The sequence below is a fragment of the Macrosteles quadrilineatus genome, unplaced genomic scaffold (assembly GCF_028750875.1).
Source record: "Macrosteles quadrilineatus isolate MER2022 unplaced genomic scaffold, UCM_ALF_1.0 Scaffold_9__3_contigs__length_116548681, whole genome shotgun sequence".
Lineage (NCBI taxonomy): Eukaryota > Metazoa > Arthropoda > Insecta > Hemiptera > Cicadellidae > Macrosteles > Macrosteles quadrilineatus.
In genome coordinates, this window is record NW_026542602.1 from 30,980,620 (window position 1) to 31,002,516 (window position 21,897).

At 31.5% G+C, this 21,897-nt stretch overlaps 1 protein-coding gene across 4 annotated transcripts in view; it reads right to left on the bottom strand.

The window, feature by feature from the left end:
- The window catches only part of LOC129003915 (ankyrin repeat and death domain-containing protein 1A-like), a 105,103-nt gene that overhangs the window by 15,335 nt on the left and 67,871 nt on the right, over positions 1 to 21,897 (bottom strand). For all 4 annotated transcript variants that reach the window (XR_008491659.1, XR_008491658.1, XM_054432256.1 and 1 more), the window contains exons 4-8: positions 16,930 to 17,033; positions 15,258 to 15,356; positions 14,113 to 14,211; positions 983 to 1,186; positions 467 to 664 (exon numbers count right to left, since the gene is read on the bottom strand). Coding sequence is in view for 2 of the 4 variants with exons in the window: in XM_054432256.1 (XP_054288231.1) it covers positions 467 to 664; positions 983 to 1,186; positions 14,113 to 14,211; positions 15,258 to 15,356; positions 16,930 to 17,033 (704 nt within the window). In the remaining 2 variants the exon portion in view is untranslated. The remainder of the gene's footprint in view (positions 1 to 466; positions 665 to 982; positions 1,187 to 14,112; positions 14,212 to 15,257; positions 15,357 to 16,929; positions 17,034 to 21,897) is intronic.

The window sequence follows — 21,897 nt, forward strand, 5'->3', positions numbered from 1 at the left end:
GTTACCATAAGTCAAAGGTATCAGTGTTTGCTGAAGTTACTTGAAACTTCTATGATTTTTCACACCTCTTCCAAATCTGTTGGTACTATCTCACAATAATAAGGTACTATACTAGAACCAGATTTGGTAGACCAAGATTTGGAATAGGTACGAAAAAATCATAGGAATTGCAAGTGACTTCAGTAAACACTGATACCGATGCCTTTGACTTATGGTAGAACTACTCATCAAAACAACATCTCGTTAACAAATTGCTAATTTTTGTCGGATACGTCCAACTTTGGTTTTTGTGGTTGAAACTACGTCAAACTGAAAGGACAACTTTTTAACACCATCTTTTATGTAACTTAAATTATCTTTGTAACAAAAACTATTTAATTTCAGACTTTAGGACTCTCTATGAGAAACTCAAGGCTACAGCTGTCCCATATACTGTAGATGCGATGTTTTCAATGCAGATACTTACTTGGTTGTCGACGTCGGGTGGTGTGCCGTACTCCAGCAGAAGTTGAGTCACCATCAGGTGTTTGTTTTCCACCGCAAGATGTAATGGTGTGTTTCCCTCCTCGTCTCTCGCCTCAATCTGAGCCTCGTGTCTGAGCAGGAACTCCACGACGTCCAAGTGACCCTTCTCACAAGCCATGTGCAGAGCTGTCCGACCTTGCTGCAAAGTATTGGTGGAGTTACAAGTCATGTTTTGTGGCGTTTACAGATGTATTTATACAGGGTGTATTCGGACACAATGAAAAGATTTTATATATTTGTTCCTTAGGTCGAATCAATTAAAAACAAATCGAGGATGTTTTAGGTCATGCTTCTAAGGTAAGCCTAAAAAGTCAGAGTTTTAATATTTTTTAGTCTGGTTCTCGAATTTGTCCGAATGACCGATTCTTCCCATATTGAAAAGCACCAGCTTTGGGAATAGCCTCGCTTTGGGATCAGCTTGCACGATCATAAGCCCACCCCTTTCGCACAGTCTCACCTTATTAAGTAGTTTGGTGTTGGCACCAGCTTGCACTATCCTTGAGACCACCTCCCTGTGGCCGGCCTGGGCGGCGTGGTGCAGTGCCGTCTGCCGCTCCTGATCTACCAGGTCCACATCTATGTGCTCCAGAGAGTCCAGTAGGAAGTTCACCACGGACAATCGGTTGTTGCGAGCAGCGCACATCAGCAGAGTATACTGCTTCTGTACAAAAGATCATACATGGTTTTGCTTCTTTAGATTGCAGCTCATTAGGAGAGGCAGACTGCCATAAGAATTTAGTGAGAAGTGACTAATGAGACATTGTAGGCTTGACCAAACCATTGTTCTCTTCTCTTCTTCTTATCTCTGTAATGTAGGCTACCTTCACTCATCTTGAAACGAGGGTATATAAAAAGAGTTTGGGCAATCCTTAAAATTTATTATTCCTTAACTAAACTGGAATATTAGGGGACTACATGTGCTGTACAGTGTTTTATAGGTGCTTCCATCAAGCGTAGATTTCCTTCTCTGGGTAGATATATTCATGAACACTTCCTCTTTTTTACGCTTGACTTGAAGCAAGCAGCACGTCTCTTACCATCCGAAATTGGCAATTCTAAAACGTGCATTGAGTTCAAAGTAAACGGATAAGAATTGTTTTATTGTTAACTATTATTAATTCTCCTTAAAGTAAACTTGTAAAAGTTGTTTTGGCCCATCTAGTTTTTTAATCTCAAGTAAAAAGTGTTTTTTTAATCCAGCAAAATTAAAGACTACCTGGCAACTTCCCATCTCTTTACTTCCAAAAGCATAAAACAAACAAATAATTGGTACCTATATAAAAAAATAATTCTAGTCTGACTAGATTATTATACATGAATTTATAGTATGCAAGATTGTTACTATAAGTCCTACAATTATGACAATTTGCATAAGTTAAATCAAATAAATATGGCCACACATCCATATTCTTTAATGTAAAAATCTCTACGCACAGAAAAAACCTCAAAACATGTTTCATTCCTTCGACATTACTTACATTAAATGATCTAGACTCTAGTCTAGACTGATTATGTCCCCCTTACATTTTCTCCTTGTTTAAAATTATTGATTTTTAGGGCGTCTTTCAACCTTGGTGTCTTAACTACTGATTGTTCCTGACTTTAAATTTTCTTAACACTGAACTCATTTGTCTGTAAATCAAGCTATAAATGTAATAATAAAGCTTCCCTTAAACAGTTATCGTAGAAGAGGTTTTAATGACTCTATATAAAAACGTAGAGATAGCTTAAGTAGTTATGTCAAACCGTTAATTACAAATCATTCTCATAGATCCGAATGTGGTTCACTGCCTTGGCTTCATTAGCGGATGAAAGTAATTAACTTGAATGTCAAAGTATAATTAACTGTGAGCAATAGGGTAAGTTTCCAAGCAGTTCCTGTTTATTTATTCGATTATGTAAAATATCAAAGGAATTGCAAAATTAAATACAGTGTCTCTAAACGTGTTGCCACGTTTACCATTTTCTTAGTCTGTCTGACAAGAAGTATTACATTTATTAGACTAGAACAGTATAACATTAACTATAATAATGAGCAGTTCTGATATCAACACCAGGGATTTTACAGTTTAACATTTATAATCGGAATTTATTTTATTACTAAATGATTTTAATAAAAATGAAAACTCTGTTGGAGTGGGCGTGTCTTTATTGAGATAGGAGATAAAATTAGGACAATATAACTTGCTTTAAAATAAAATATATTCCCAGGAGTATATTTTACTGCACTTATCGATTAAGTAGACTCAACAGCTTATTAATTTTCTACTTCGAAGGCTAGAAGACTCAGTACTAAGTACATCCTAAACCAAATATTATTTTGAATAAGGATTTTTGACAACATTTGACAGTATGATAAACTATATATTGACTACATATACCTAGTGGGTATATATAGTCAATGGTGTTATTTACTTTAAGCAGCTCTTTGTGTTTGAAAAGATAGAAAAAGTGACAAAACACACATTCGTTTACCTTGTTAGGGCTAACGACCCTGATTGGAAGTGTCAAGTGTATCGTTGACATTGTTTGCAGTATTGATAGAATTTAGTTAGCTGCTTAGTCTGTTTCATATGAATTGCATACAATGTATGAGATATTGTGATATTGGTGTAGTGATACATGAAATATTTAATAAAATAAAGAGGAACTACGAATGCCATAGTCAAATTTGTTTGTTGCATGATAAGGGATTAATCAAATTATCCAAGATTAACTGTACTAGGTTTTCTATACTTGTATGCTAGGTTTGTTAAGGGTGTTTTACTTTCTTAAGCTGATAAGGTAGTTTTTTGGCAACATTAGTTTGATAAACCATACATAAGTCAGTTGAGTTAATTTGTGGTAAGATTATATACTAATTGGTACTTATTACCAAGTTTAATCATGTTATAGCTTTCAACAATTTCTAAACCGCCTGTGACGGCTATAAGTATAGACATTCGGGCCAGTGACGTAATTTGTTTATGTTTATGATCCATACAGATTCTATTATTATATCCGTACTATTTCCGTATGTCTAAAGCTACATGGTAGTTTTAATTTAATTAGAAAAGAACCTGACCATGAAAAAATACCACAACAATAATTTTTTGTGCGAATAAATGTCAAAATTATGCTACCCTGTACACGCATATTTTTTGCACTTCTGCCTTCTCAGTGTATTATGTAAATGGTGTTGGTTATGCATTACCTGATAACCTCAAACAAGCTTCCTTTTCTATAAATACTGCTATTCTATATCTATTAATATGTTCTAGTATGCTAAATGTCACTAATACGTTATGTATAATTACAAATAAAGAGCACATTTAAAATAAACCTGAATTCAAAAGGCACTCTTTAATTATGATAGTGCCCTTTAAGTTTAACTAAAAGGCTTTTTGTCTTTTTAAGAGCAACACTTTTTATAAGTGTTGTTAAAAGATTACAACCAAAAGTTATATCAAGAAATTCCGGCACCTACACACGCATTATTCCAACAACACCGATAAATCGACTTTCAAATAAGATTTTATTTAGTTAAAAAAAATATCCCAAACCTAACCACCCTTAGGTTAGGTCAGGTTATAATTATTAGGTGTTGTCGGTATAACACTAGGTGTTATACCGTAATTATACCGTAATTTATACCGTAATTTTCGTTAGGTACGAAAATTACAATAGTTTAGACTTAAAAATTAAACCACTTAAAATATCTCTTGCTGTTGAAGGAGGTGTAAAGTAATCGACCTAACTTCAGTTAGCAGTTAACGATTTTATATATTAATAGCATAGAAGTTAGTAAAGGGAAGACTTAACCCGTCCACCACAGCACTTTGACTTTGTTACCTCTCAGGGTGAGTTATCAAGTTTTCATCATGGTAGATTAACCAAGTTGTCGCCTTCATTAAGGCGAAACCTTGTAACAACATGTTATCTTGTTAAGATAATTAACTACGAAATCACTAAATAAGTGTTATCACGGGATAAACAACAAAACATCTATAATTATATTGTCACAACAGTTATATAATTGTCAACAATTGTGATATCTGTATCAAACCAATAATTTTGTGATGTCCGAATACGGTACAATGTAATAATTAGATAAACAAAAGTTTACAATAAGACTATGTCTAAAATAAACTTAAAGTGGTATCTTCATGGCTTGAGTTGATAAAACTGAAATATTTTTCAACGAATATCACACAAAAATTAAGAACTTTTAAAAAGTGAGAACAACTTAAATTGCTAGGTTAGGCTAATGCGTACGTTGATCAATCAAACAATAATATTGTTTAGTATTCTATGGTTTATTTTATTTCAGTCTGGCTTCAACACATGTTTTGGGGGTTTTCAATTTTACTACATGTGATTATTGTTTTGATAATATTAATGTTGTTCAAAATGGTCAAGAAATACATCACAGTTTTTTCCTAATTCATTTTGCATTTATTTGTTGGTGATTTTCTCTATAGATTATGTAATTGTATTTTAAAGTTATATAAAGGACTTTCTCATTCTTCGACAATATTAACCTCAAGACTAAAATCAAGATTGGTAAGATATAATTAATTATTCATGGTAATCTCTATTCAGTTCCATTACATCAAGCCTAAAACTATTCTCTCCACTTTAAATTCCCTAATAATTTTCATTGGTCCTTCAAGCCTCGGATGAAAGAATCAAGAATATGGATATTCAAAACTACTAATATTGTACATTGTTATTTGTTATTTCATCAAGATATTCAAAATTAAATCTTTAAAATCTACTAATGTTTACATAGACAAATTGGAATGTTTGATTCTGTTGCCTTAGTAACAATATTACTACCCCTTTCTATCTCTGCCTTTACAACTTCATTTCTTCAATCAGCTCACTAGTACATTCCTTTAATATACAAAATGAAGTATCAAACCTTTGTCAGATTTTCTAACCTAATCAAAGTTCGTCTCAATAATATTCTTTCATCTATTGACACTATATCAGAAAATGATCATGTTGAATTAGTTGATCAACAAAAAGTTAATTCCTATAAAAGTGAAGTCAATGAAATGATTAGGGAATTTAAAGTGGAGAGAATAATTTTAGGCTTGATGTAATGGAACTGAATAGAGATTACCACAAATAATTAATTATATCTTACCAATCTTGATTTTAGTCTTGAGGTTAATATTGTCGAAGAATGAGAAAGTCCTTTATATAACTTTAAAATACAATTACATAATCTTTAGAGAAAATCACCAACAAATAAATGCAAAATGAATTAGGAAAAAACTGTGATGTATTTCTTGACCATTTTGAACAACATTAATATTATCAAAACAATAATCACATGTAGTAAAATTGAAAACCCCCAAAACATGTGTTGAAGCCAGACTGAAATAAAATAAACCATAGAATACTAAACAAATATTATAATTGTATTAGCTTTCTTAGTAAAAATACTTCAACAACACGGACAGTAGGAATATTCAGGCTTTTATTAAAAATGTAATAAATGGCACTACACTTTATACCATACAATACAAAACAACCTAAAATAAAGTAGAAAATTCAATTTTCTGTGCTAGACTACTGAATCTATAAAATTAATTTTACTGTAAAATTTTAGATTATACTTTGGATACAAAAAAAAGAAATAAAATGTTAATACATAGAGATAAACGATATCACGTTTATGTAAAAGAGGATAAAGCAATGATCAGAAATCAGCAACCCTGTCCATGCATAGGCTCCCCGCCCATGAAGACCTTTCCCTTTTAGTTTTGTTTTGTATGTATTGTTTTTTCTATTCTTTTCATTTTTATAAACGCATTAAGCATATCTAGAAGTGAGAAAGAAAAGCCAATATTTGTTCTAGAGAGGAGAAAGGAGAAAGATGCCATGTATTTTGTTACATTATTTTCTTGTAAACTAAATCTATTAAATCTCATTACACTATTGTACAACACTTACATTTAATTAAATATTACTTTTCAATTATAAACTTATTTATCATAAATGTAAATATTATGAATCCCTACATTTTAAAAATCCCTTAAAGGTATCTGAAAGTGTAAGGTGATAAGTTTACCACTAATGTTTACACCAGGAACCACACCGTTGAATGACATTTTTGGCAGTTTGATCTTATGAAAGATTAAAAGGAATAAGATAGTATAATGATTAAATGCTTTAAAACCTGTTGACTTGTTCTTATTTATTCAAACGAGCTGGCGCAATGCAATTCCCTACCAGATTGTTTTGTTCCGTAAAACAATGGTAGCGTTAATTAAATTAAATAAGTCAGTCCTCGGTTTCTTTTCTTTTCGCTTTTTCTGAGTTACTTGCTAAGTTAGCATTACTAATGTTTTCCTTTTTGGAGACCAGTTTTTCTTTTTGGGATATTCTCGTATTTTGAAAATTGCATTTATTTGGTGTGATTCAGACGTTAAAAATGAAGAAATCAACAATAGCTCATAGATAAATACAAAATAAGTAAAACTTAAATTATATGATGGTTTAGGTTTTAAGTCATTAGCCTATATAATATACTAGTGTACATGTTGCTCGAAATCGAGCAATTGCAAATAAGTACAGAAGTTATTTATAAACAAACAACTTGTTTAAAAACTAAAACAGTCATAATTTCCGATGATTTTAAAAGAGACAACTAAAAGATTATTAACTAATGGGAATACTCACAATTTACATAACAGTCCTATTCCAGTTTAAAGGGTTAATTTTTAACAATCAAACTGCCCATGGATGGGAAAAGGTAAGCTTACAATTTAAGTCAACGTAAAAAGTCTGTCAGCCTTTATAAAGTACCGTACCTAAGTTTTTTTTAGCCAATTTGTAGACAATAAGGTGTAGGCTACTTTAAACTCTACATGAAAGAGTTAGGCAAACACTGGCAGAACTCTGAAATGGTGTTATATCATAGGCTAACTCATATGCCAAATCCTTAAAATAAAAATTCTATAATTAATAACTTATATCAATAAACACAAACCAACATCTTTTTTAAAATTTTTAATACAACATATAGATAACTAACACATTGACTGTTTACAATTAACATATCCCCTTTTTCTCACTATTAATTTTTGCAACGGGAAAAATCTGTTTCATAATCATTGAAATAGATTTATAATAAATAATCTATCATAAAGTTTAAGATTAAACAAACCTGCCACATAGTTTTTGTTTTATTTTTTTGGATCAGATGTCTGAAATTGTGAAATAGGCATTTGACAGTTCTGGTTGTTTACATTTAAATGTCAAAGCAAAAGTAAACATTGTGAATTTTCTCATGCTTCCATGGAGACCAATTATTAATATTGAATTTCTGACAACAGCTGGAGTTTCAAAACAATGTTTGTTTCCCATGTTAATCTTATGGAGAAATACGAAACTTTAAAGGGCCCTAGGGCCTCACCCTCTAATTATTTCCATAAAAAGAAAGTTTCCTGCACAACTTCACGTTACGCTCTTTCCAATGACACCAAAAACATGTCAATCGGTTCAGTAGTTTCGGAGGAGTAATTGTCACAAAAATCTTGCTTGCGTATTAAATAAGTATAGATTTTTAATTAGAAGCAACATAGTAATTGATGACATGGTAGGGTTCACGAAGCTATACATATAACCAGCTGGGAGTAAACTTGAATTAGGTAAACATTTTCTAATCAAAGCAAGTTTGAGATTTAAAACGAGGGAAATGGATAGTTGACTGAACGGATATTTAAAGTTTTTAAATAGTTGTAATTTAGTAATAACACTTTAAATGTATTCTTAATTATTAGAAAAAAACATCAAGCTGTAAAAATCGAATGAACAGTTCCAAAGAGTTATTTTAAAAATTAGTAGATATGAATACGTATAGCAGTTATAGAAGAAATTTCTTCAATACAGGAGAAGTTATTTTTTCCTGAAATACTTGTCCTTTTCTATATTACACCTAGCCTCGCACCACTGGTTCATGGCATAGTAAGTCTAAAAAGTTGTGATAGGTGGATTATAAAATGGACTAATCAATGGGCCTTCTACACTCTTGTGTAAAATAGTTACGAAAGAACGCTCGTCTTCACTAGCTCATGTTAATATATCATAACGTAATATTATGCTGCGGAAAAGGTTCACAGAGAAACTGAATTTATCTTCGAATACCATTTAGTATTATTATTTGTAATAAATTGGATTCTAACGGTTGAAAACGATCAATATTTCACCATTCAAACGTCGTGATTTAATACACAGTAAGGTTGTTTACACACATTCATTGAGACACACTCGCACCAACAAATTAATGACTTTGGTGGAGAACTTCGTCTTAACTAATCTCGATAGTCACTCTTGGTGGTTTCTCATTATCACAAATCAGTTGAGCGGCAGCTTACGTTAATTATTTGCATTTTTGTTCAAGCTTGCAACCTTTGAACGTGATTTAGTTCCCGGCAATAGGAGCTAGTTGAAGTTCAAAATTTTACGAAATGTATTACGTAACAGTTTTTGTAAATGTGAATACTTTTGAAGCGAAAGGGATCAAAATGTACCGTACATATTATTGAATTACACAAAAAGATAAATAAATATTTAAATTAATTGAATATGTGTTAAAAAAAACTTTTTGGTATTTTGTTATGTAGCCACAGCATAAACAATAGCTGCCCAAATCATATACGATAACTATGTTCGTGACTGATAGTGATAATTGTTTTTCTATTGAAAAAAAAAATTTCGTAGCAAGTGATTAAACAACAATGAAGTATTACCAAGTAAGGTCTAATTAAAGAAAAAAAAAATTGTATTATAGCTTTTTAATATTTTTGGGATTTTAAATCATTTCACTGGAAATCCCATCAACCGGGATAAACTACATATTAGATAGGTAAATCTCGGCGTATAAATAGCGGTTAAATTTAATATTTAGTTGTTGGTATTAAACTAGGGTATTAAACTAGTTATTGGAAGGAGAGATAAATAATGTAAATATTTAGTGCCGTTCTACTTGATTTTACTTGCTGCAGATTAATGTTTAATTAGTCAGTGTTTGATAGGCTCTCTATTTAGTGTAGGGTAGATATTCAACTCTCTATCAGTATAGGGTTATGATATTTTCTATACAATTCAATGACATCATAAAAATAAATTTCCCATACATAAAATAATGTATATCTGTAAACAAAATATTTTAATGCTATTCAACGTCCCTGTACGCATTCGTGTTACGTTTTCCAGCGTACGAAGCCCAAGGAGTTACTTTTTACTCATCAGCCCGCTCATCTCCAGAGGCAAATCAAAAGTTTCTCATCATTACACGGGATTAGGCCAGCCGCCACCTCCAATAATCTGACTAGGGACTCCCTGGGCTCATCACGCCTGGAAACTCTTATGAATAAACAATTCAATCCAACATTTTAGATCTGATTCCACAGATTACCAGTTGTGTTACTCATACAGAATACATACTGTGTCACTACTAGTGATGAGTTTTTCAATCAAATTTATCAAAAGTTTATTATAACCTTATAGGCTTTACATTTAATTATAATTAAACAATTTAGGAGGGATTTTTTTTATTTATTAAAACACATCAAATTTGCATACATAATAAATAAGTAAATAAATTGATAAATTAATTGTGGATATTTGTAGAACGTGTACTTACTCTATTTAAGTCCTGAATTTGCATCAATTGTTAAAGTTTACAATAGAAACGGTAATGAGATTTAATTAAACAGGCAATTCTGTCACCCATCTTAAATTACAACTCCAGGTCTTTTCTCCGCAACCATTTCAAAATTAAATTCTTTCAAAAGTTGAAACCATTTATTCAAAGAAGCTGATATTTAAGTAGATAAATGATCTCTTGCGACAGTTTTACTTGCAAGACAAAAAGAATAGCAGAATATTTACTACATAGGCATTGTAAAGTGGTGGTACATTTGTTTTTATTTCCAGTCATCATAGCCTATATTATAGATAGTTATTTTTTAAATTGGTATGTCAGTTTAGTTGCATTGCAGCCGATTTTAAATTGAATACGTTGTATTTACCACACATAAATTACGGATTATTTCAACAAATATAGGAATGTATATACAACAAAGATCAATTAATAACCAAGAGGTTAAAGAGCAAAAGATATACGAAAATAACAAAAAAATATAATGATGGAAGGTTTACAAGGCCAATAATATAATATTTGACTCATAATTTTAAAATGTGCATGCTGTCGAATTGTTATGAGACAGAGGCCAGCCGGTATATTTAAACATTTTAATTATTATATAACTTAATACGAAAAATAGCTATAAGCAACGTTTGGTAAGAAAAAAAGAGAGTCACTTACAACCAAAGAACAAGTGTTAAAAAATGAACACGTGTGTGAAATATAGCGTGTGAAACTTTGATATGTTAACCTTATGTATTGGTACAGTTTATAATCCTCGAAAGCAAAATAATGCCAAAGTACGCCTTAAATTAACGATTCAAGTTTTGGTTCATGATCACAACATCTAAAATACTACTCGAGATCATAATTAATAGCATTACACGTGCAATTAATTATCCAGCCATATGACGCTTAAGCCCTAATATAGCTATTTGTATGGATCAATGGGGGCATTAGTTGGTTCGACGCTTAAATCTGATATTTTATATTTCAAATATCAAAGATTACACTGCATGGAAAAAAATATACTTGTAGCTTACACATATTCAGCTAGAAAAGTTTTGTGGATTAACGTAAAGGATTTGCGTGATTATGAGTTATGAATAGAGGACCTAGTTTATAGTTTATGGTTGGTTATATTAGTTACAGCACCGACTGAAAACATTAGAATCCAAAATACACTAACTTGTAAATTTGGAATTTGGTGAACCATGTTAAAACACACGATAATTATAGTTATTAAATTCAAGATAATGAGTTTCAACTAACCAATGATTTTGCACAAATATAAAAGCATCCTACACTTACCAAATGCTCGAGATTGAAAGACGTCGTATCTGATTTTTCTGCTTTCCATTCCTGAAGTTCAGATAACATTCAATGATTGTTTTTCTTTTATTTAAAAAGTTTATAACATTTCCCAGAGCCTTTGGTAGATTAACAACTTTCAAAGTTGGAACGTCAAAGAATATTGATGGTTCAAAACTTCAAACTTCTAATTTTGTAATGCACTTTAACTTCACTTTTTCAAACGCAACACCATTTTCATCGAAGTTAACTCATTGGTAAATTGACTTTTTGGACAATTTTTTACCATATTATTTTGAGTTCATTGATATCGTTACTACACCTTTTTTAGAACTTTGATTCCACATTCATCACAAAGTGACATTGATTGGACCACAAATAAAGAGAAGAAGAACTACTTATAGGGGGATAAAGGGCTTGACTTATTATTTACCATTTTTGTGGTAAAAGATTTAGAAGCTTCATCTACTTTATACAGAACATTGGCTATATAACTGTAAATATTAGAACTAAGGGGTTTTGGTTAAGTTTGTTTAAACAATTATCTATAATATTAAAACGAAACTGTGTTTTTTATTTCACGATTCTGAATCAACCACTCGACGGATTTTCATGATTTTTGTGTTGAAAGAAAGATAATTTTGAGAACTAGGGAATGTCGAAGCCATAATTTTAGTTTAGGGTCCCAGTTTTTTAGAAATTGAGTTTTAATTTTTAAAAAGTCTAGCAGCCGACGCTAAGATTTTAAACTAGCTTTTGGCATAAAATAATTTGTTTAACATAACAGCTGTAAACATTCAGCTTTTGTGTCACAAATTCAGCATTTGGATAAAAATTTAAAGACATACTTAGGGTTGACTTATTTATACTATGTGTAATGCTAATCATTGATACGTTCAATTCTTCTGTAAGAGGATGACAGATTAATTAAATGTACATAGTAAAATACTAGGATGTTCAAATTATTTTTTAAGCAATCTTTGTAATCTTCGATTTGCTTTAGAGCAATATAATTTTTTTAACTAACAGCTGGTTAAATATAAACTATGGAACTATGAGGTTATTTTATTTACTCTTATTTTGTCATTGATTATAGGAAATAAGTAAGATTAGTAGAGATAATTAGACCACAGTTTAAAATAGTTTAGACCAAAATTAATTAAACCACAGTACAAATCGAGGCTTACACGAGTCTTAATAAAAAAGAATAAATGCACATTATTTTACTGCTCCACTTTTCAAGGAAAGATTAGAAAAATAACAATTTTTACATATTTAATTCTTCATGGTAGCTTTTTGTTTACAATTATGTTTGTCTGCTTTAACTTTGTTTGGATTAGGCCCGGAAATATTGATGACACAAAAAGAAGATCAAGAATAATCAGGAATCACGATTTTAAATTACCACCACAACCTCAGCCGGGTTTTATACAAAGATAAACAGATGGATGACATAGATTGAACACAACGTCAACATTGACCTAGGATACTGCAATTAGACAAACCATCCTTTTATGAAATCGTGTTCAGTTGTGGTTAAGTTTGGGGGTGCCTATATCAGCGCCCCCAAACGTGAAAATATATTATATTTTAACTATTTTAACTATGAATATATTGTAGTTTAAATTAACTATTAACTATTAACGATTAGTTTTGATGTTAGGACACCAAAGTTAAATTATGTGTACTGTGAATTTTATTGGATATTATTGTTTTATTTTAGGTCGTTTCTATTCAGACCTACTGGAAATTGTGTATAGTAGTTGTATTGTGGTGATAATAATTAAAATTAATGAAGAGGCAGGTATGCTATGGAAGGTAGTATCGTTGACTAGGTCTATACACTTCTCAATTGACTATTACTCTCTCTACTGTAGCACAGAAAACGTACTACTATTCTGTGACTGTAGGCTACTTATAATCGGTGTGCGTCTGTGCGAATCGGCTGCCTCACTTCAACGCTTTTCATATCATAAAAATTGCAGAATTGATGTTTTATTGAATTGATTATTCGATTGTTTCGTTCGATATATCGTTTGGTTAGTTAGGTTAGGTTAACCTTACCTAACTAACCAAACGATATATCGAACGAAACAATCGATTAATCGATATATCGATAGATATTTTCATTCGAATGAGTGTAGGACTTAAAGTAAAGTGCAGCCAAAACATATTTGGCCACACAACATTTGTTTACAAGATGATTTTTCACATTAAAACTGCAAGAAACTTTGTCTTTATATGTGTGAACTAGCTGATCTGAATTGTACACTGTTTTAACTGACTACTGAATTCCCGTACGTAGGACGGGCTAACACCTCGTTAATAATAATAAATATTGTGCGATTTGATTTTTAAAAATAAAAAAGCTAAGTCAAACCTAAAATTTCAATAATATCTCTGACGGTGTATAGGACTAGACAATACTAAAATTTGTTCCCATCTTAAATTTACCACTAGATGTTTTATTTATTGATAGTTCTTTTCGATGTTTCTTTCATTAAATGCAGTTCAAATATGTTTTTCAATCTTCAATTTATTTTGTTCTTATACAGTCTACATAATTAACACGTCCCCCATATTGTATATATTCCAATACACTCCCCATCACGTCAGCATGCTGCGTGACCCACCTTGTTGGTAGCTACCACACTGGCTCCACAGTTGATGAGTAGTTGAACTGCTTCTGTGTGTCCGTGCCACGCCGCCATTAGTAGCGGTCTCATACCGTACTGCAACATACAAGTTTATCAAGTATATAATCAGCTGAAACTATTAACGCTCTATGTGAACAATAACTACTACTTTAAAAGTTGGTTGAAAATTAGTAACCTTCAATGTTGGGGAGTAAACAACTCTATTAACCAGATATTCTAAGCAAAATAAGTGTTTCAATATGGGTGGCACTTTTAATACAATGAAAAAGTCTTGCCAGTGAAGTTCTATGGCTAGTATTCTGTGGCATCAGCTTGAATACACATTTATTTTAAAAGGGTTTCCTCAGAAAAAATGTTAAAAATGCAAATGACATGGAAAGGCCTAAATAAATAAAGTAATAAAAATATTTAATCTAATCAATTGTAGAGAATCTAAAATATAATGTTTATATTGATGAAAAAAATATCCATACAAGTAAATGCTGTAAATAAAGCGACATTGTAAAATTACGAGGAAGACTCAATGAAATATGTTTAATGAAACGATTAATAAGTAAAACAAAACAGCTGGATTGCGAACTTTTATTTACTAACGAATGTTTAACGAAGTATAAATACGAGTAAAATTAAATACCCACTTAAATCAACACAAGTGTTTAAATGCATTCGTTTTCCCCATTTATGAAATACACAAGACCATTTCATGTCTTTGGATTTATTTATGAAATACGTCACGACCCTAGGCAGACCACTCTAGAAGTTGTGTTTATTTATGAAATACGTCACGACCCTAGGCAGACTACTCTAGCAGTTGTGTTTATTTACCCTTCGTGACGCTCAGTGGAAACACACGCCTGGGCTTTTACCTGATTGTAGTAGCCTTTTAAAGTGATTTGCATTACATTGCATACTAGGTCATACAAGCGTTTTAAATTAAAAGAGAGTTCTAGATTTAGTTTAAAGTTCCGAGAGTTGGTTACTGTTTTGATTTGTTAAATGGCAAGACTAGGAAAGTGCATAATATAAGGGAATAATGCTATAAGTATAAAATTACAAGCTATGGTGTTGAGTTGCAAGAGTAAATTTAAAGTCCAATTACGTTAACCCAATAATACATTTACCCGATCTCTGGCCTCGATGTCGCATTTAGCGTTGATCAGAAGCTCCATGATGTCTGTGGCCCCTCGTGAGGCGGCCCAGTGGATGGGGGCTCTTCCATACTGGAAATGAGAAAAGCTACATTGCATTAACAGTTAGAAACAGCTAAATTAAGATCTTAGTATCTTAGAGCTAGCTTAGCTATACAAATAAGGTGACACCTTGGTAAGAGAGTGGGACAATTAGGTATAGTAGTTCAGATTCCCTCATTTGCTGAGATTATTTTTGTAGCCCGGTTGTTTAAAATCATCTTTAGTAAAGGCTGATAATAGGTATGTGTGATAGCAGCTTGAAGTTAGCATTTTTATTTTAGTTGTATTTAAAAAAAATAGTTAACTAAGGTTTTTAGTAAAACTATTTACATAGAACAATTTTTAAATGATTTATGATACAGATGAGTTTTGAACACTTATAACAAAATCATTATTAATTGTAATTATTGTTTGCATGTAAAAATAACCTAGAACAATTCTGTCTGTGTAGTTAATAAATTGGTTTTATAATAAAAAGTAATACGTCCTCTCAAAACGAAGTAGTAGTCATATCACTGAGGCAGGGCAATAATCCCGCCCTTTCGGAGACATCAGCTGTAGTTAATGAACTATTCACAAAGTCAGACCCCACAGCTGTCCTAAAGTGCACTCTCGCCATCATGTTGATTGTTTTCAGTCACTGCACACAATGTTGTGGTTACATGTTGCTTTTATGATTGAAACGGAACACGTCTGGACTAAGATAATTAATTAAATTTATTGTTTCTTCATAATATTTCCAAACGGCTAAATCATTATAATAATTAAATTTATTGTTAGCACTTTTTTGGAAAACTTTGTATCTAGGTCATTAGGTGTTGGCAGGTGAGACGGTCCTCAGCTTACAAATAAGAATATTTTTCCGATAAATGAAAAAAAGCTTTGACATTACTCTTTTCCTAACCTAAACAACCATTACCATCCTGAATAATATATTTCGGTAACATAAATTACTAAAAAAGTTTATACGTAGAATTTCATAGGAGAAAGGAAGATAAATAATGAGAAGTTATACGTAACATGCTGGCCAATAAGATACACTATATGCTATTAAGATTGATAGAAAAGGACATAAAAATAATAATTAAAAAATAAAAATAAACTACAGATTTAACATTATCCTACAGTAAATAAGATCTCCCACTCTCTCAACATTACCTAATACCTTCAGTATCCAATAGTCAATGCTAATACTAATTAAATCAGAGGATATAGCGTACTTATATATTTTATACAAGTAAAAGTACACTCTTTGAAACCCAATCGCAATTTTTTCTTACTAATATTTTTACTGTAATGTAAAACCAACATGTAATATATCTCGGTATATGGTTGAGTTTTCTGTGGTGCTTGATAATCAATTATTAGCGACTCCAAAAATTAATAAATAGCTAGCTACCATAATGCATTCAAAACAAATCACAACAAAAATGCGAAATTACATGCAGAAGTAAATAAAACTATAATAACCGAAGCTAAATATTAAATTTTTATGATTCTTTTTGAATAGTTCAACTGTACATCATACCTTATATATTTATTTTATAAGAATTGATCTAATAGAAATATAATATAAACGAATATAGAGAGAGAGTATACTCACATTATTCCTAGAGTTTATGTCCACGTGCTCCTTGAGTACTTTTTTAACCGCATCCGGGTCATTTTTGATGACCGCCTCGTGTAGAAGAAGATCATTTTTCAGCACTGAAAAATATTGTTAGTTTTATTATTTAAGGAAATGAACACCATAGAATTAATATATAAAAACAAAAATAAAACGATAAGTATAGTCTATCATAAAGAAACCTCTTAATGTCAAGTCTACAGATTTATTCGTGGGGGCAACAGTTAATGTACCTGAAGAAATATTTTTATTTTTACAGTTTTAAGTGTATTTAAAATTATATTTATTTGGAAAACCTTTTGCATATCTTACAATTTGATACTGGAACTATTCACGACTTAAATTAACAGTAACATTCAGTACAAACCGGAAGGAAAATCATTGAACGAACTGTTGTTATTTGTAAGTGAACAAAGTCTCTGTTTACTTAAAACGCATTGTTCTACTAGGTTTTGGTTGATCAAACACTTTTAAAACATTACAGTATCTAAAACTGTGTTGAACATGTTTTCAGTTTTCATATATCATTATTACGCCTGATAAAATAATTAAGTCCAGTAAATTAAGCTCAGAGTAAAAACTGTGTAAGTTTGTCAACGGTTTAGTAAAATTAATTTTGTTTTTGGTTTGAACACAATAAATCATTGATTTGCAATACTATAACAGTAGAGACCATATATATACATAAAACATATTTTTAATTATTATAGTAAACTAGCTGTACCCGCGGGCTTTGCCCCGCTTAACTTCATAAGTATTCGCATGGCTCAATCACGTCCTGGTTGAAGTTCGTTCGCTACGCTCACTCACCTTCAGGTTGGAAATCGTTCGCTGCGCTCACTTGTTTTCAGGTTAGCTCGTTCGCTACGCTTACTCGCCTCCAGGTTGATGTTCGTTCGCTACGCTCACTCACCTTTTGGTTGCAAATTAGCTGTTGTCATAAATTTAAAAAAGTCACCCCTTTTATTGTTTATAATACTTTGATAAAGGTTTTTATGTTTTAATATTTAACATTGGAGAATTTAAACGTTGTTAAGTGCACAGGTGTGCTGCGATTGGGGTTTAATACATTTGGACTTATTCAAAAGTGAAATAATTTTCTGTGCTGCACTCTGTAGAAACACTGTGGCACTATTTCAAATCATGACTAATGCTAATACAGAATGTTGTGATTATTCAAACCTACAAAACAGTTGTTGAAAGTAAACATCTGCTTTTAAATTATATTCATTTGTAAACATTGTAGATCAAAAAGTCTGACATTGGCCCACTTAAAGCCCTCTGGGGCAGAGCCCTTTTGACGGATCTGCACCAAACTTCACTCGAACCATCCTTGAGAGATGCTTAACAATGCCTGAACGTTTCATTACAATCTGTCGAGCGGATTCGGAGTCCATAACGTATATACACACACACACATACATACATAGTTCCTCTTTTATAGATATAGATGTAGCAAGTAAGCTTAAACATTTCGTTGCCTACTGTCTTAATCAACACTTAAGATCTGTTTCGGGAAAGTACGCGCGTTTCTGTGTGACAGTAAGTGTTAAAATATTGACGAGTCACAAGAGGCAAACATGGCCGGTGATTGTCTCTAGGTTACAGAAGACATACGTAAAGGATATTTGTAAAAAAATAATCTAATAATGTTGAACTACATTAGTTACACCTATACAATTTCTTTTTATAATTTCACAGTTTAAAGAACATATTATAACATGGTGTTAATCACTATATTTTGTTGTGCGATGAAGAAGATATAATGTGTGTGCCATGTTAAACACAATTTAACATTTTGATTTATATAATACAACACATTATGTCGTGATCTCTTATGTAATGCAGTATAATAGGGTAGCATTGTGAGGCTAGCTAGCGAAACCTTCCACCCTCCTCAGCAATTATTGCCTCAGATATTGTGTAATGCAACTTATAATATTAATTGTATTGATTAAAATAAAGCTTAGTTTACTATTTCCGCTCATTCTTTTATAGGTTAAAATTTCACTGGGGTTTATAAATACCTTAAAAAGTAATTATATTAGTATGTATTGCCGATAGATTTACTCTAATCACATACTTTTTATTTTCATATTGATGGATGTTAGCCTCCGGATTTCTGTGTAATACTTAAAGTGGTTTACGAATTGGATTACTTAAATACAGGTATCTAAACCACTTTAAGTATTCGTTTTATATTGTTCTGACACCATTTGCTGCTATACCCAATATATAACCATACGATAAGCAATAAATATATCCTCTGCATTGAACAGTCTCTGTTTTACAGGCAACCAGATATATATGCAAGGTAGACGAAAAATGTTTTGCATATCAAAAGCTTGGTTTCTTAGTCCGCTGAGTGCATTTGCATACGGAGCGCAAAGTGTGAGAATTGAATAGATTTATTTTGTATTGGAGCTTAAAGTTGTATTAAACATTGTACTTAGGCATTGAAAATCATAAAAACGTTATGTTATTCATTGTGACCCTTGGTTGGAATATATAATTGATAAAATGGAAGCAACTGCGGTTGGATAAGGTAATTCTTCCATTTTATCAATCATAAAAAAACAATTAAATACAAAATACTGCCCAGAAAAAGGAACTCATTACTGCTGTTTCTCAAAACAACGAATGTATGTGTATTTTGTTGAATAAATACAAAAAGGAGTTAGACCATTTGTGTGAATGCGTTATCGTAAGCATCTAACAGCTTCATAGTTTGAAAGCTATTAATATATATTTTTTTATTGTTAAAATCTTAATATCTTCTATAAATCAGAGACACTTTAATTGACTGTTATATTTTAAGTGAGTACATATAATTTATTTAAGGTGCATACATTTATGGGTTATAAATGTATGCACCTTAAATAAATTATATGTACTCACTTAAAATATAACAGTCAATAAAAGTGTCTCTAATTTATAGAAGATATTAAGATTTTAAAAATAAAAAAATATATTTATAGCTTTCAAACTATGAAGCTGTTAGATGCTTACGATAACGCATTCACACAAATGGTCGATAGCTTTGATGAATGAAGTTTTATACGGCAAAAGTACAATCAAATAGATCCAAGCTAACTATATTACCTACCTCTATTGATATATTATTTCTTTTGTATGGGGCGATGGCTAGATGACTATATTGAGGTATGTAACAGGGTACAGGCAAAAAATACATTCTCAAAATCACTAACAAAAATCAATAACTTTGCTATGGAACTTCAAGAATCTGTGCTGTGTTTAACTGTGTTTTGTGTATCTTTTCTAGTGGTTAGGAATTATATTGAAACATTTTACATAACTTAAAAAACGTAATCCGTTCAGAATAGAATTTTTATTACAACATATATTTTATATTTATTTAGTTTGACTCTTGACTTGACAAATACTTGGAGATTTATGTACATTGTCACCGTAGTCAACCAGTTCATCTGTGTTCAACCACTTTACTGCTGTGAGTATTGCAGCCAAATGCAAGCTTGGTGGTTGCTCTAAGAGTGACGGTTGGCAGAGCTATTTTAAGCTCGTCCTCCCTCAGGTAGCAATAACTCACGATATCTCTCCAGAGGCTCAGGCCTCTTTGGTCCAATATTGCACAACTTCTCCATCTCTACGTGAACGTAAACATAAACATCTGTGCGGAGAAAGCTTTCTGTAATCTCGTAAACCTGAACAACTTTTTGGTTTTATTTTTCGGTCGTCGTTTTTAGGCAAGCGAATAGATATATTTGCTACATTCAAATGGTGTTTCAAGTATTTAATATGTTAACTAGGTCAATTAATTATTATAATTGTGGCCAGTCAGACGTATCATGAAAGTAATAGCTTTTGGATACCAAACTAGACATCCAATCTATATAGACCAGCCATAAAAATATTTAAAAAATGAACATAGTTACAAATATAACCAATTATAACGGTATTTGAGTACATGGTATTGCTAACATAGTTTATAACAGTAGGTATTTTACAAAGAACATACTTTCGGACTTAAAATTATGTAATGAACATGAAATTCTCAAATTCCTATTTAGAATTAAGTCCAAGTCTACTTAAAATTTGGAGGTTAATACTCTTTTCTGATTTTCTATAATAGCTTCATCCGATTTAAAATCCACGCTTTAAGGAAAATATATTTAATGGACTGGGAGACAAAAGCTTTTGGTATGCAAAACGATGTTAGTTCACAACCGGTTCGTTGTTTATCTATTAGCTTGACAAGCCTTTTAGGCCATCTTCTATGTTCGGTGACTTACTTTCTGAGTATTCTAAGAACATATACTTGAAATAGTCTCACTCCATCAATGGTAGGCTAAATTTAGTTGAACTTAAAAACTTTTTGTAAAGAAATTAAATAACAATATAAAAGTACTTCATAAAATAAATAAACATGGAACACCAGTTATTAATACGACTACAATGTTTATAAACAAAAATGGCAGCCGTGTTATTCACATTAATGTTATTGGTAAAGAAAGTCTTTGCGATAGAACAATTTGTATTAATATGCAATTGGAACGCATGGTTAGGAAAAAACAGTAAGATGCTTATCTCGAGCATTGCTTACCTACTTTGGTTTACACAAACTTTACTTTAAGAGCAATACTTCTATATTAAAAACTTGTTTATGTGACGACGAAAGCTGCGTTGTTAAGCTGGCATCACGTTGTCATGTTAAGTGTATATGTTTAGTGGTTGCGTTCTCATTGAATATAACTGACTGCTGCTGGTGACTATGGGCAATCTACTAATGTGCCAAAAGTAGATAAGCTCCAAAATGTTGGGTGAACCAACTCAATAGCAATGCAACAAATTAATATAGTGACGTTAACGCGTATAAGTACTATTTGGACGTGTTAACAACCTTTCATTAAACGGCAGATTGAATAAAACTTACTAAAAACCTACTAAAAATTATCAAACAAAAAT